This window comes from Benincasa hispida, chromosome 10, assembly GCF_009727055.1.
Source record: "Benincasa hispida cultivar B227 chromosome 10, ASM972705v1, whole genome shotgun sequence".
NCBI lineage: Eukaryota > Viridiplantae > Streptophyta > Magnoliopsida > Cucurbitales > Cucurbitaceae > Benincasa > Benincasa hispida.
In genome coordinates this window covers 20,466,449-20,483,185 of record NC_052358.1, presented here as the reverse complement: position 1 = coordinate 20,483,185, position 16,737 = coordinate 20,466,449, and the positions used below count along the sequence as shown (strand labels likewise).

At 31.9% G+C, this 16,737-nt stretch overlaps 2 protein-coding genes across 2 annotated transcripts; both read left to right on the top strand.

The window, feature by feature from the left end:
* Positions 1 to 6: 6 nt before the first annotated feature.
* LOC120087725 (DNA-directed RNA polymerase III subunit RPC6-like) lies at positions 7 to 2,205 on the top strand. Its single transcript, XM_039044603.1, is given in 3 exon segments — positions 7 to 40; positions 1,257 to 1,667; positions 1,670 to 2,205. Coding segments are annotated over 2 exon segments (735 nt in total). The 5' UTR covers positions 7 to 40; positions 1,257 to 1,258; the 3' UTR covers positions 1,996 to 2,205.
* A 3,582-nt stretch (positions 2,206 to 5,787) lies between these two features.
* LOC120087818 (elongation factor 2-like) lies at positions 5,788 to 9,695 on the top strand. Its single transcript, XM_039044729.1, is given in 14 exon segments — positions 5,788 to 5,946; positions 6,328 to 6,384; positions 6,480 to 6,567; positions 7,042 to 8,118; positions 8,121 to 8,177; positions 8,180 to 8,284; positions 8,287 to 8,469; positions 8,472 to 8,507; positions 8,510 to 8,650; positions 8,653 to 8,730; positions 8,733 to 8,780; positions 8,783 to 8,839; positions 8,842 to 8,963; positions 8,965 to 9,695. Coding segments are annotated over 13 exon segments (2,502 nt in total). The 5' UTR covers positions 5,788 to 5,946; positions 6,328 to 6,381; the 3' UTR covers positions 9,472 to 9,695.
* The last annotated feature ends 7,042 nt before the right edge of the window (positions 9,696 to 16,737 follow it).

Sequence of the window (16,737 nt, the reverse complement as noted above, 5' to 3'; positions counted from 1 at the left end):
AAAAAAAAAAAAAAAAATTCTTTCTTGTACGCAAACCGAGGTTCCGTAAACCCTCATTTATAACCCTACTTCCTCTTTTCTTTTCCTTAATTTAACTATTAAGCCTTTTTTTTTCTCTCTCTCTCTCTTTTTTTTTTTTTTAACATATATATGCATAAATCTCCCTAGCCTTTTAAGGCGTTCAACGTTGCTCTCCTTTGTCGTTGTTTGTTTCACTCTGCAATTATTTTCTCTAAGACCTTCTAGTGCTAATATTTGATTTGAAGTCGCGAATCTTCAGGTATTTTGCTTAATTCCTTTATGGACTTGCTTGCATACTGACTACTTTGCAATATACACACACACAGATTGTTGGTTTTCCCCCATTTTTCTTCAAGGGTGGAATTTTATATTGTTGTTGATTTCCCTGATAGTGTACAGAGCAATTACTTTCTTCATGGTCATGTTATGAGTCTGCCAGTTTTGCTTATCAAATTTTGCATATGCTTTATCTATCTCTCAGTTTTAGGTGTACTTGAAAGAAGAAATTTTGCAATGGTTCATTGATATGTACTTCATACCAAACTCAACGTGGGATTTTCATGAAATTTTGGGGGATTATTGTTCATAGTCACCCATATCATCAATCATTGGTTTTACTTCTGCTAGGTTTTCCCTCAAGTTTTATAGTTTTCGAAACAGCATCATTCTCTTTTCCTTATGAATTGTTGGGAAGAACTGCTGCTATGTTATTTGTCATTTCATGCCTTTTCTTTCGAGGAATAGATGCTCTCTCATTTCAGCAACATTTTCAATTTCCTTAATCACATTTCAACATTTGCTCACAAAAATATATTCACATTTCAACATAATTTATGGCTAAAGACAGGAAAAAAAAAACACCTCTTAAACTATGCCATTTGTTCTTTTAAAAATATACTTTTCTTTCCAGAGTTACACTATTACCTTTAACATTTCATAAACATTTCAAAACTATCGTTCGAGTAGAATCCGATTAAAATCTTATTGAAAATGGGAATCTATAAAGATATGCTATGACCCAAAACGAAAATGAAAATTGGGACCTTAATGTCATCACACTGGTTTCGAGTCTCAATTTCCATCCAAAATTTTAACAGATTTTTACTTGAATGGTGATGTCAAGGATTACATTGCAACATTGAGGATTTTACTCTTCTTTCCTCTTTTTTGTTTTTTTCTTTTTAAATGTCGTATGTTCAATAATTGTATTATGCACATATCGTGTAATGTTCTAGGAATGAGCAAACCACAAGGGCCTTCATCACTCAAGAGAAAAAGACTAGACTCAGCTCATGGCTTTGGAGGAGCTCTCATTGAGCATGAAAAAGTGCTCCATGATCTGATTTGCAGCAAACAAAATATGGGAATTTGGATTGGAGACATTAGAAAAGAAACAAAATATGCTGATGGTGTGGTAAGAAAATTACTCAAGTCCCTTCAAGCTAGAGGCCTGATTAAACTAGTTGAGCACTATCAAAACAAAGGGAAGAAATTCTACCTGTCAAAAGATTTTGAACCATCGAAAGAACTGACCGGCGGTAATTGGTATAGTGATGGGAAGCTAGACCAAGAATACATCAATACACTTAAAGGGTTTTGTGCTAGAATGATACAGAAGTTGAAAGTGTCTACAATTGAAGGGACTGTAGATCTTTCAAAAAGAGTGGAACATCAAAAGTTGACTTGTCTAGAGAGCAAATTGAAGAGATTGTAAATGCTTTGGTGTTGGACAATGAAGTCATGGAAGTAAAGAGAACCGGTTCAAGGGAGTTTGATTTTATTCCTGTTAGGAAGATTTGTTATAAATGTTATGCTAAAGATGTCAAAGGGGAGCCCAAAACAGGGGCCATGGCTTCTATTCCTTGTGGAGTTTGTCCAAGGATTAGTCATTGTACCTTAGATGGCATCATTTCCCATAGGACTTGTATGTATTACACAAAATGTTGGATTTTTAAGTTTGAATCCGTTCTTTAGTTTAGTTTTAAGAGAATAGATTGGTGAGAATTCCAACATATGTAGTGTAAGGGTCCAACCATACAAACTATGCTCGAGTTGGCAATTTTAACTGAGTTTTAAGTTACCTATAGTTGTCTTCCTCTCGTCTATTTTACTCTTCACTGACAATAGTTGTTGTAGAAGGGAAGACATTGAACATCCAACCACACAAACTCTACTCGAGATGACAATTTTAACAGAGCTTTTAGTTGTCTATTGTTGTTTTTTCCTTAACCATAGTTGATTATATATATATATATACACTCGGTATTTAGGATATCAACAATAGTTATAAAAAAAGAAAGAGATTCTCACAATTTACTTCCACAACTTCTCCGTTTTCACTACGGATCTCCCTCTTGAAAGATTTCCATAAACTCGAATCTTATTTCATCTTCTTCTTTCAGTCATTCAATTAAATTAGATATGGTAAATTTTTTAAAATATGGGTCAGCAAAAGAGATTGTCGTCAGCTTGCCCGTACTGTAGAAGTTGGTATCTGTCTTGATGCTCATTCAAGATTACAAATTGAATAGGGCCAGGGATAACCCAAAGATATGAACAAGAGGGATCCACCGAAGAAGATACTTCTCCTTCCCTTTTTTTGGAAGAAAATGAGGATCCGAACAAAGTCAATCTGTTCAATTGCGACCTTATAATGCAATTGCATTCTCGGGCCCAATTGTTGTTTTTGTTTTTGTATTTCTTGTATTACTCTCCTACAATGTTTTCACGGTTTAGGTTGCTCCCGTTTTGCTCGTGCGCAAAAGTCTTGGCTTTGTTTCACATAAAAGAAAAAAAAAACTAAGGAAATTTTGTTTCTGTAGTGGTGATGCAAGCGTCCTGGTACTAGCAGCTTTATCGATGAGTTTCTCATCTCAGTAGGAGCTTTCCAACGAAATAGCTAGCGATGTGGAACCACACAGTTGTTGTTGCCTTTTGGGCACGCCCTAACAAACCTTTGATCCGTTGAACGAGAGCCCTTCCACACGGAACTCCCGGATCACTATGGTCGACTTTCGTCTCTGTCTCGCAAAATTGTAAGAGAGTTTTTCCAGACATTTTGAATCCGTGGTCTAAGGATAAAGTCAAGGAAAACCTCTGAAATTCTTTCAATATTTGACCTTGGACATATCATAGTTCCAAAAAGGAAAGTTATTCTAACTAAACATAAAGAATTCGTCTAGACAGAGAACCTCAGACAAAGAATCCTGCATTTTCAAACAAGATAGAAATTTCATAGAATTAGTTTTATCTAACTCAACTCAAATTCAAATAGGATAGAAAACACAATAAGAAAATGTGTAAAAAACTAGAAGTTATGACATTTTTAAGAATATATATTCAATTTATTATCCAATAAATTTTTGGTTTGATGCGATCGTATTTTCTATTTAAATTTTGATTTGATATTTTTTTCCTTGAAAAAAATCAATTTATACTCTTAAAATTTGGGTGCTATCAACTCTAAGTCATTGCCTATGATTTAGAATTACTTTCACCTATCTAATTCAAAATCATTAAAAATTTGATTTTTCTCCAAAAATTCTCACCAAGGTAGTAAGAAAGTAGGACTCGAGAAAAATGTTCATATTATTGAAAATTTGCTATTATCTATTTATTTGATATAATTTTCTCTAATTTGCATTAATTTTTGTATTTAAAGATTTAAATATGCCAAAGTTATGTATATCATTGTTGAATGAGAAATTTTGACTAATCACAAATTGTCATGCCACCACAATGAAAGTTTTTCTTTTCTTTTCTTTTTTCGGGTCCAAAGTCCAACCTAATTAAGTCCATTGTGGAATTTTGAGCCAAATAAGATATTAGAGTCAGGTCAATCCCAAATGTGTTGGGTTCAAGCTCATGTAAGGCCCATGGAAATCCGGTAAATATAGGATAGTTGGTAGTATAGAACTTATAGATATAGTAATTAAAGTCACATTTGATAACTATTTGGTTTCTTGTTTTTGTTTTTGAAAGTTAAGCCTATAAACATTACTTCTACCTTCAAATTTATTTCTTTGTTGTTCACTTTTTACCAATGGTAAAAAAATCAAGCCAAATTTTGAAAACTAAAAAATGTAGCTTTTAAAATTTTGTTTTTGTATTTGTTTTTGGATAAGAATTCAACTACTGTACTTAAAAATGATGCAAATTATTGTAAGAAATAGGAAAGAAATAAGCTTAATTTTCAAAAACAAAAAACAAAATGGTTACTAAATGGGGTTTAAGTGTACAACAATATTTTAAGAAATTGCAAATATAACAAAATCTATTAGTGATATACCCTATCGTTTGTAGACTTCTATCAATAATAAGGTCTATCACTAATAGATCTTACTAGAGATATTGTCTACCACTAATAGACTTCAAAAACAAAATCTAAAATTTACAATATATGCAAATTTTTTTTGCATTGTGCTATATCTACAAAATACTTTGGGCCTTACTATATTTGCAACTACCTCATAAATATAGGCCTAGTTCGAAAGCTTCGAGTTCCTGATGTAGAAGCTTTGAATATTTGAAGCACTGAAGATTGAAGCTTTGAACCGCTAAAGTCTCGAAGATTAAAGTTATGAATATCCAAATGACATAAATCTCTTGAAGTTTTGAAAATCAAACAACTTCCAAGCCTAATAACTATAGCTTTGAGAACAAGCTGAAAATCCACTCGAGACAAGTTTGCATTTGAGAATAAGTTGCAAAGTCTTCGAGACAAAGTAACATTGGAAACAAGTTGTAAAGTCTCCAGATAGGTATACTTTTCGAGAGAAAGCATTGAATGACCGCTTATTGGAGGCTATATTCACTCTAACAAAATCCATACAAATTCAATGATTCCAACCATTTTAGTGAAATGTAGAAATTGAAATTATGATTCAATTGTTTTTCTAAATTATTTATGCAATCGAAACATTGAATCTACTTTTAATTAATTTAAAATTAAACAAAATTATCTGGAGAACGTGTTAATAGGTTTTTCTTTCCATTGATAGAGATTTCCCCCCTGCAAATTTAGATAATTTTTATTCATTTTAATATGGGAATAGAGGATCTCAACATTCTAACTTAGGAAAGTATATATTTTATGTCAGTTGAACTATATTCACTTTAATAGTCTGTGATGGTAGATAATTTGTCAATCATTTCTAAAATCATGCTTGTCACTAGATTTACAAGTCAACAATCACATCAATTTTTTATACTCTAAAAATATTTGAAGGAAAAATTAGAAAACACTAGTATAATAAAAACTTTGGAACATTTTGGATAATTTAGCCAAAGTAAAATAAGGTAAATTGCAAAAAATATCCTTTAAGTATAGTAGTAGTTACAATTATATGTTCAAACTTTCAATTGTAAAAAAACTAGACTCTCAAACTTCTATAAATATTAGAATTAGACCCTCAAACTTGTAATAATTGTGAAATTTGACCCCTAAATAATAAAATTGAGCTCTCGAACTTATACAATGGTTAGAATCTCTACAATTATATAAGTTTGAGTGTTTATTTTTAACACTTATATAAATTTAAAGTTTAATGGTTACAATTGAATGTTTGAAGATATAATTACAAATTACCACCCTATTTTAGGTGGTTTTTGTAATTTACACAAAATGTTTTTGGAAAAGAGTCCATCCTCGTTCGAAGAGGCTGGTATTACAAAACGAGGCAAATTTAAAAGAGGCTAATTTTACAATTTATGTCGGCAAAATCGTTGACTTGGCCCAGCCCAAACATAAACCCTAGTAGCGCAATCGCCTCATTCTCTTGATACCGCATATTAAGCGTTTTATCACTTACCACCTTCTCTCATTCCTCCTCTTCCGCACGTTGTTTCGCTGCTCTGTGCTCCTCTAATCTTCTCTGCAGGCTCAAGGGGAGTGCCTTCCTTTCCTCTCCCTTCATCGCTCCTCAGGTTCTTTCTTCTGATCTAACTCTTAACTAATTTCATACGTTGTTGTCTCTCAATCGTATCCTGTTCAGGTTCATTCGCGATTATTTGTATTTGCGCTTTACCAGATCTGTTTGCTCACTCGTTTGTATTCGATGAATGCTTACAAGATCCATGTCCTAATCGCTAGTATTCGATGGATTATTAAAGTTATTTTACAAGTTTAAATTACTGTGTTAATCAATGAATTCGTTGAATCAACGTGGTCTAAGCCGATGAGAGTAGGCTATGTTAAGATTTTCTTTCGTTTTTAATGATTGTATATTCTTCAATGTTAAAGTTGTGATTTTTTTTCCAGATGATGTTATTTGATCGTTTTAACAGTTGAGTTTTGTTTTTCTGCAGTTTATAGTCCTCTTATTCCTCGGATATTGTCAGGTTTTTTGAAGACTTGTCAAGATGGTTCGTATGCTCTTGTCATCACGATTTGATGTGTTCAGTGCTTTTTTTACTTTCATAATTGAACAACTTTATATTTTTGAAATTGTGTGTTGCAGGTGAAGTTTACAGCAGAGGAGCTTCGTCGGATCATGGACTTTAAGCATAACATTCGTAATATGTCTGTTATTGCTCACGTCGATCACGGTAAGCTAAGTAGTTTTAAGTTTACTTATGATGACCGGCTATTCTTGAAGATTGACATGGTTAGCTTTCATTTACTTTAATTTGTTATATATTTGGTAAGTGGGGGTTAGCATGTTTTTTTGGAGGGATTTCACATATATTGAGATGGCAATAAAACAATCTTTCTGCTGGATTTCTAGTATAAAGCTGCACATCAACTTTTGAAGTCCAACTACGCACAAAATTTTGTTTGTTGAAAGATGCTTGTGGAGCATAAAAACCTAATGGAACCAATACATTTAGATGAATGGACTTGTCTTCTGTTCTTTTATTCTTAAAAGAATTTTGCATATTCCTATATTTATTACCATTGATTGAAAGAATGCGTAATTGTGGGAAAAGGAAAGTTTTAAAACTAATTATTAATTATTATTACATACCTTCTTTACAGCTTATTTATCTCCATATTTATTTATTTCTTGTTTTTCATTTCAGGGAAGTCGACACTTACAGACTCTCTTGTGGCTGCTGCGGGTATCATTGCACAAGAAGTTGCTGGTGATGTACGAATGACAGACACTCGCCAAGATGAGGCAGAGCGTGGTATCACCATTAAATCTACTGGAATCTCCCTCTACTATGAGATGTCTGATGAATCCTTGAAAAGTTACAAGGGAGAGAGACAGGGAAATGAGTATCTCATCAATCTTATTGATTCACCTGGGCACGTTGACTTCTCATCTGAGGTTACAGCTGCTTTGCGTATTACTGATGGTGCCCTTGTTGTTGTGGATTGCATTGAAGGTGTTTGTGTCCAAACAGAGACCGTGCTCCGTCAAGCTTTGGGAGAGAGGATTAGACCTGTGTTGACTGTTAACAAGATGGATAGGTGCTTCCTTGAACTTCAAGTGGATGGAGAAGAGGCTTATCAAACATTCCAGAGGGTCATAGAGAATGCCAATGTGATTATGGCCACATATGAGGATCCACTTCTTGGTGATGTTCAAGTGTACCCGGAGAAAGGAACAGTTGCTTTCTCTGCTGGTTTGCACGGTTGGGCATTTACCCTGACTAACTTTGCCAAGATGTACGCCTCCAAGTTTGGAGTAGATGAGGCGAAGATGATGGAGAGACTTTGGGGTGAGAACTTCTTTGATCCTGCAACCAAGAAGTGGACCAGCAAGAACACTGGGTCTGCAACATGCAAGCGTGGGTTTGTCCAGTTCTGCTACGAACCTATCAAGCAGATCATTGCAACTTGCATGAACGATCAGAAGGATAAGCTATGGCCCATGTTGCAGAAGCTTGGTGTTGTCATGAAGTCTGATGAGAAGGATCTGATGGGCAAAGCGTTGATGAAGCGGGTCATGCAAACATGGCTCCCAGCAAGTTCTGCTCTTTTGGAAATGATGATCTTTCATCTTCCATCTCCCGCCAAGGCTCAAAAATACCGTGTTGAGAATTTGTACGAGGGTCCACTAGATGATGCTTACGCAAGTGCCATTAGAAATTGTGACCCTGAAGGACCTCTTATGCTTTATGTATCGAAGATGATTCCTGCATCTGACAAGGGATCTTTGCCTTTGGACGTGTCTTCTCTGGGAAAGTTTCAACTGGTTTGAAAGTTAGAATCATGGCCCAAACTATGTTCCTGGAGAGAAGAAAGACTTGTATGTGAAGAGTGTCCAGAGAACTGTCATTTGGATGGGAAAGAAGCAAGAAACAGTGGAGGATGTGCCTTGGGTAACACTGTTGCCATGGTCGGGTTGGATCAATTTATCACGAAGAATGCTACTCTAACAAACGAGAAGGAAGTTGATGCCCATCCAATTCGAGCCATGAAATTTTCTGTATCTCCTGTGGTGCGTGTGGCAGTTCAGTGCAAGGTGGCATCTGATCTTCCCAAGCTTGTGGAAGGCCTTAAACTCTGGCGAAGTCAGATCCTATGGTTGTGTGTACCATGGAGAGTCTGGTGAGCACATTGTTGCTGGTGCTGGAGAACTACATCTTGAGATCTGTCTGAAGGATTTGCAAGAGGATTTCATGGGTGGAGCTGAGATTATAAAATCTGACCCTGTGTTCTCCTTCCGTGAAACTGTCCTTGAGAGTCATGCCGCACAGTGATGAGTAAATCCCCCAACAAACACAATCGTCTGTACATGGAAGCACGACCCATGGAGGATGGCTGGCAGAGGCTATTGATGATGGTCGCATTGGACCACGAGATGATCCTAAGTTAGGTCTAAAATCTTGTCGGAGGAGTTCGGATGGGACAAAGATCTTGCCAAAAAGATTTGTGCTTTGGTCCTGAGACTACCGGCCCTAATATGGTGGTTGATATGTGTAAGGGAGTTCAGTACCTGAATGAAATCAAGGATTCTGTTGTCGCTGGTTTCCAATGGGCGTCGAAAGAAGGTGCAATTGGCCGAAGAAAACATGAGAGGCATCTGCTTTGAAGTTTGTGATGTGGTGCTTCATGCTGATGCCATCCACAGAGGAGGTGGTCAAGTCATTCCGACGGCTAGGAGGGTGATCTATGCTTCTCAGCTGACTGCCAAACCAAGACTTCTCGAGCCTGTGTACCTAGTGGAGATTCAGGCTCCCGAGCAAGCTCTTGGTGGTATCTACAGTGTTCTTAACCAGAAGCGTGGGCACGTCTTTGAGGAAATGCAGAGGCCCGGTACCCCACTCTACAACATCAAGGCGTATCTCCCTGTCATCGAGTCCTTTGGGTTCTCGAGCACATTGAGAGCAGCAACTTCTGGGCAGGCATTCCCACAGTGTATGTTTGACCATTGGGACATGATGTCGTCAGATCCATTGGAATCTGGTACCCAGGCTGCGCAGCTAGTTGCAGATATCCGCAAGAGGAAGGGATTGAAGGAACAGATGACTCCATTGTCCGAGTTTGAGGACAAGCTGTAGATCGCACTCGTGTCGTATTGTTCGTCAATATTTAAGAAGCGCTCATATATCCGCAGGTGTGAGGTTCTAATTTCCCATGGGAAGTTTTTTGTTTCTAGAAAAGATTGTTATGTTTGACTATTTTATTTGCAATTATTTTTATCAACTGTTGTTACTCTCCATTTCTGTTAAAGATGCGTGATGATGGGCAAAATTTTTGGAGTCTGCAGGATTTTCCTTTGGTATTTGTCTTAAATCTTGATGGGATGATTTTATTTTGTTCCAAAACCTTTGCTATGTCGGGGGTTGGTTATTATAGTTAGTTGGTTGTAATGATCCATGAGTTATAATAGTTTGTTTTTGGGTAAAATTATTTTAGTACAAGTTATAATAATCTGTGATTGGATGCAAATAAATAATGTTTGTTTGGGTAGTAAATAGTTAACAATGTAGTAAAATACAATAGTAAATAGTAAAATATTATAGCAAATAGAGTTTTGCATAGTGACTATCCTTAATTGTAGGTTATAAATAGTTGTAAATATCATTATTATATTTGGTGTTCCAAACATAGAATGGAATAATTCATTACATCAACTTAAAGTTTAAGTTGGTGCTCTAGATGCTCTCTAACGCTTAAATGTGAGCATATATGATCACTCTGCGAGGATATATGATCCATTCAAAGTGTATGCCTTTAAACTTTGAAGGCTGGAAAAGTAACATAATAATAACTATGATTATTTTTTTCAAGTTTAAGAAAATAATAAACATTTTAGAAGGGGGATTTTTAAAAATAAAAAAATAAAGAAAAATATCTATCTAAATAGTAAAATTTAATTATAATTGTGATAGATATTGTTATCCATGTTTATCACAGATAGGTCAGTGTCTATCAGTATAAAATTAATATAAGTCTATCATTGATAGACATTGGTAGAAGTTTATCAGCGTCTATCAACAATAAAAATTACAAGTATATCACTGAAGTTTATCAGTGATAGAAATTAATAGAAGTCTATTAATGTCTGTTGATAGAAATTAATAGAAGTCTATTAATGTCTATTAATGATAGAAACTGATGAAAGTCTATCATTTATATTATCAGTGATAAAAACCGATACAAGTCTATCGTTGAAAGAGGTTTATAGAAGTCTATTAGCATCTATCGGTATTATATTGCTATTTCTATAAATAGTTTGATATTTTTTCTATCTGTAAAAATTTCTCTTTTAAAAAAGTTTAGGAAGACCATTATTTTTAAAATTTTATTTTCCTTTTTAAGTACTACAGGAGTAGGAAGATTTAAACTACAAACTTTTTGATCGATAATTCATTATATATGTATTGGACGGGTTTATAGCCTTGATTGTTCATATGGTTGGCTGGTTTATTAGTCCATTCATATATAAGTTGAGTTTTTGTTTATAGAATTATGAAATGGTTTCACAGATGTCCAAATATCACATTTAGTTTGAAAATAGATTTTAATGTTGTGGACTCTAATTCCCCTCAAATGGAAGACTCTCATAACAAAACTACAGTAATGATTAAATTGATTTTTGAGGTTGAAAACAATCTTTGCTTGAACAAATGACATATTTGACTGTCAATATGAGTAGTTAAGGTGAAGGTGAGAATAATCTCCTTTGAACAAATGACATATTTGACGGTCAATATGAGCAGTTAAGGTGAAAAATTTCCTAACTACAACTTTCATCCACTTTTATCATGTTTTAAATCAATTTGAAATACACTTTAATCATTCAAAATCAATTCAATGTTTGATTTTATACTTAATCCCATTGTTCATACTATTAAACTTGATTTTGGATAATTAAAAGCATTTTTTCGAAGGGATTTTGAAAATAACATAAGTGATTTTAACCATTTTACAATCACTTTTAAACATGTAGTAAATTATGCCAAACTATCATTTTGATCCCTATTTTAAAGTTTGTTCAATTTTAGTTCATATTTTCAATTGTCGAATATTAATCCTTATACTTTCGTCGAACCTTAAATTTTATCCCTCAAAATTAATTTTTATCAAAAGTGGTTAATCAGTAGCAATAATTTCATACAAATAAATATAATATGAGAACATGTTTTCAAAATTTATAGCAAAAATGATAAAAGATAACAAAAAGTTTTTTCAAAATAAAGAATAAATTAACATTGAGGACTAAATTTAAGATTTATTGAAATTACATGGATTAAAATTGGACAATTTAAGTATTGAGACTAAAATGGAAAAACTTCAAAGTATAGACCAAAATGATATTTAAATCAATAAATTAATACGATATTTACCGACATGCAAAATATTAATTAAAGGAGTATATATTAAGGTAATGCTAGAAATTTCTTCGTAATTAACTGAATCAAATGGTTGATAATAAGTATTAGTAGTCATAAGGTCTATGGTTCGAATCTTAAAAAAAAAAAAATTCATAATTTCATAATATGCATAACAGAAAATGTTCTCTCTACAATAGTTGTGGCAACAAGTAAAATCAACACCAATGTGATAATTTGTAAACTAATAAATAGACTTTGTCTTTATTTGCTAGGATCTTCAAGCATAGAGAGTTCAATAGCTAAAAAGCCTCTTGGGTAAAATTGAGCAAGTTGACTAAACTTTTTTTTCTATAAAAAGAAACAAATGAATTATCTAGATTTAGACATGTCACACATAGAAGCTTCGGTATTTGTTTCAGTCAAATGATTATTCAATTCTTGAAGTTGCATATCAGCGACGACATAGAAAACTGCAACATAATGATGATGTAAATTTGTAATTGGTTGAGATTTTCGCCTTTGTCATTCTTGAATTAGAAATAGATCATCCATGTTAAGGATTTCAATATCATGACTATGACAGAAATCAGAAATCATATTCAATAACGAATCCCAATCAGACTCTCTTATTTTCTGCAGTCTTTCTCTACAAATTTTGACTAAATTCATTGCATTAACAAATATCTTGATCTTTTCTTTATAAGGCATGGGACAAGTCATTTGTCATTCCCAAGATATTTTTCATAAAATGTATATGAAAAACAAAATTAAAAGATAGGATCAAACTATTGGAATATTTGCTTCATATTTTTGTTCTGAATTCTATCCACTTTGTATAATTGTCTCAAGTACATCAACTACTAAAGAGAACATTGTAATAAAACTCGTTGTAGTATATGAAAACGAGTGACAACAAATAATTTTCTAACTTGAACTATGAAATTAATTTTAAAAACCTATACGAGTAATGTAAATTTAAGGTTAACATGGAAATAGATGAAAATATATAGAGCATAATGTGAATATAAAAATTATATATATATAAAAAATAAACGATACATTTTTAATAGAATGTTCTTGAGGGTTGAGATTAAAAAGTGAATTTTGAAAAGAAAAAGAAAGTTTTTAAACTGTCTCTATTGCCAATAAAAAGAAAATATTGTTTGGTTATTTATTTATTAAAAAAAACATATTATATTTTAACGGATACATTGTTTGACATACTTTTCTTTATTAGAATTTACATGAATTGTGCTTTAAAAGCCAATTAAAGATGTAAAAATCAGGGTAAAAAGTCATATAAAATCTAAAATAAAATGTTTGTAAGTTTGTAGGACTTCAACCCTATGTGGCTATGTCCTTGAATATCTACTTTACATTAAATAAAAAAAAACTAAAAAAGATCACATTTTATTATCTAATCTCTAATTCTGAAAAATATTTAAAAAAGCACCTTTTATTTTTAATAATCTCTACTTCTCTATAAATAAAGAGATTTTTTTTTTTTTAAAAAAAAAATCATATTTTATCATCTAATCTCTTATTCATGAAAAAAAAAAAAAAAACAAATCACATTTCATCCTCTAATCTCTTATTGACAATTTTTCAATTAAAAAAATAACATACTATCTCTAAAAATCTCTATTCCACATTAAATGAAGGATTTTTTAAAAAATAAAATCAAATTATGATTTGAAGTTTAATTTTTATTTATAAATAGATAATTTCAACATCTCATTTTCCATTTGGTATCTCTCTCATCTCCCATCTCTTTTTCTTTTCTTTTTTAACTTTGTTAACCGTCTCTCTCAAACTTTTTTGCTTTCTTCTTCTTCTTCTTTTTAGAAATTTTATTGTAGGTATTTTTTTTTAAATTTCATTAATAACAACATGTTTGGCAACATGTTTCCCAATGTTTCTTTTCTTTCTTTATGAAATTTAATTTCTCTGATTCAAGTGTCTATTATATCTTCTTTAGAAAGATATCACCTTGTTGAATGAGAAATTTTGGATTAATTACAAATTGTCACATTATTGCTCAAATTAATGATGAAATTACAAATAATCAGATTTGGAACCAATTAAAAGTTGACATTGAAAGAATTGAATTCTTCAACGTAAATACATATGCTCTCAAAATTAGTTTTAGGAATGGTGAAAACAGAGAAAACATACAAAATTTTATAGGATAAATATACATATAAATAAATATGTTGTACAGAGGAATAGAGGGATTACAGGAACTAACCCTTGAAGAGAATCTTCAATGCTTTCTTTCGAACAAACTCCAACAAGGATAGCACCATCGGATCTTCCTTGCTATTTCCCGGGATAAAAATCGAAGGAGTTATGGGCTTTTCGATTTTGGTAAGGAAAAGAGTAAATGAGAGAGGAATTGCTTGAGAGATTTTTTTCAGAATAACTTTTCTTCTACTTCCATGAATCTCATAGAAACTTTCGTGTGTTACATATGGGAGGGGAGAGGAGATAACTCCCCTCAATCTTACGTTAACTCCCTTGCTAACTGCAAGGGAATTAACCTTTTATATTTAATTTAATATTAAAATAAATCTCTAAATTAAATTAAATAAATATTAATTAATTCAAATTAATTAAAATATCATATTGAATTAAATTAATATTTGAATTCTTATTCAAATTAATTTTTAGCCTATAGATATAATATGATTCTTATTCATACTAAATTTAACCCAAAGTTATAGTATGAATTTCATTCATATTATTATTATTTGAATCTCAATCAAATACATGATTATCTCATATAACTTATAGTTTTAATATGAATCATATTCATATTAATTTAACTTATTGTTTTATATGAATTTCATTCATATAAATAATATTTGAATCATATTCAAATATTTATTTCTCTCATATATAATAGTAATTATAAATCATATTTATAATTAACTATATATTAAAATGTATATATATACATTATACTAATTGTATATTATACAATTAATTCCCTTATTTAATTTGAACAATTCAAATTAATCTAAAATTAATTGATTCTTATTTTTACCCTTAGTGGGCTAACAAGAAGACCTAATGAACTTACAAATTAGAAGCTCCAATGATTCATGATTATTTAATTAAACTCTTTGATTAAATTAATCAACAATCATTAATTATGGGTCACTCCACTAAAGACCCGCAGTTGCATTCTTCGATATATTTCTGTGTCCATGAATATAACCAATCAATAGTAAATCGACTCTTCAAGAACCACTCGTAATTACAGCTGAGTCAAATTATCATTTTATCATTATAATTACATCTAATTCCTTAAGTCCCACCAATCCTCAAATAAACAATCTATTTATGGCCCTACCATAAGCAAAACCCTCTTGGCTAGTGAGAAGGAGGAACCCCATTATTCAAGATCCGAAATCAACACTTAAGGGAGCAATTCATCTACTTATTATTGGAGTTGATGCCAAAATTTTGTGGTTTTGTAGTTTGTAATTGAATTGTACAAACACTTTATTTATCTAATAAAATTAGAGGTATTTTATTTGATATTTAGTTACATTAACCCATAAAAACCAATAAACTAAAATCCGTTATATTCTGTAACTTAAACATATATGTAGAGACATATATATGGATCATATTTAAGTGATAGTCTAAAAGGCCTGTAATAGATGGATAAGGTTTGGTACCTTATCTTGGTGATACTATGAATATATCTTGCTTTGTAGTTATTCCAATTGTTGTAAAGTGCTACAAATAATCTGATCCTAATCATTCACGCGGAGACATACGAGTGAGAGTATTATATATAAAGAGTCTGTATAAGTTAAGACCACGAAATGAATAATCTTTCTATATCACACCATTGTTAGTAGGGACTTACATTTTATCACAATGACCATACGTGACTTGACCGGAATCCTAAGTGAGTCGTGAACTACTGTCTATGAAGGTGGTCCTTTGATTTGTATAAGTGAGAGTAGCCAGTTTTACCGACTCAATATGTCATCATTTTGGATATTCAACTGATCGAGGAGTTGGGGAACACAGCTTCACAAGAAGGAATTCATTCCTTCCCTATTCTTAGGTAAGTAGAGAAATTTCTCCCTAAAATATTGATTCCGGGGCTTGAAAAATATGGCGCCACACCCTTTCTTGGCTTGAGAAGGGTTTGGTTATAGTTGAGCTATAACTTATTGTTTATTAGAGAGATCAATGGTATTTAAGGAGTTATATGTAATTACGTGGGCCCCCCACTTGTACTTATGAGCAATTTGTGAAGGGTCAATGCACGGTTGATTAATTAATTCAATGGACACAAAAATTTATCCATAGTACGAAGAGTGCACCTATCGGTCTTTAGTGGACAATTAACAAAAGTTGATTAATTCAATTAAAGAGTTTAATTGATTAATCAAGTACCATTGGATTTTCAATATATAGGTCCATAAGGTTAAGAAACAGATTATTTAAATTGTTCAAATCAATAAAGGGAATTAACTATATAAAATATAATTAATATAAAATTATTTATATGAGATATAATAATATAAAATTTTATTTGAGAGAAAATGAATATTTGAATATAGTTCAAATATTAAAATTAATATGAATTTGATTCATATGAAATATTATAGATTAAATAAGAGAATATTAAACTATTATATGTTATATAATATAAACTATGAGTTATGTGTTATATTAGATATAACATATATTTCTTTTAATATATGATATTAAATTAGTTAATACACATATATGTATGTATGTATTAAATTAATTAAAGAAAAATTAGTTTTTGTTTAATTAAATAATTTAGTCATTAGGGAAAGGAGTTATTTGATAACTTTTTCCCTTCCCCGTTATTCTCTCATTAACTAATATATGGAAGTGGGAAAAGTTGAATCTTTCATCTTCCCTTTTTATTCTAGTATAAATATAGGTATTGTGATGAGATGTTTGGCTCCCTCTCAAAATCAAGAACATTCA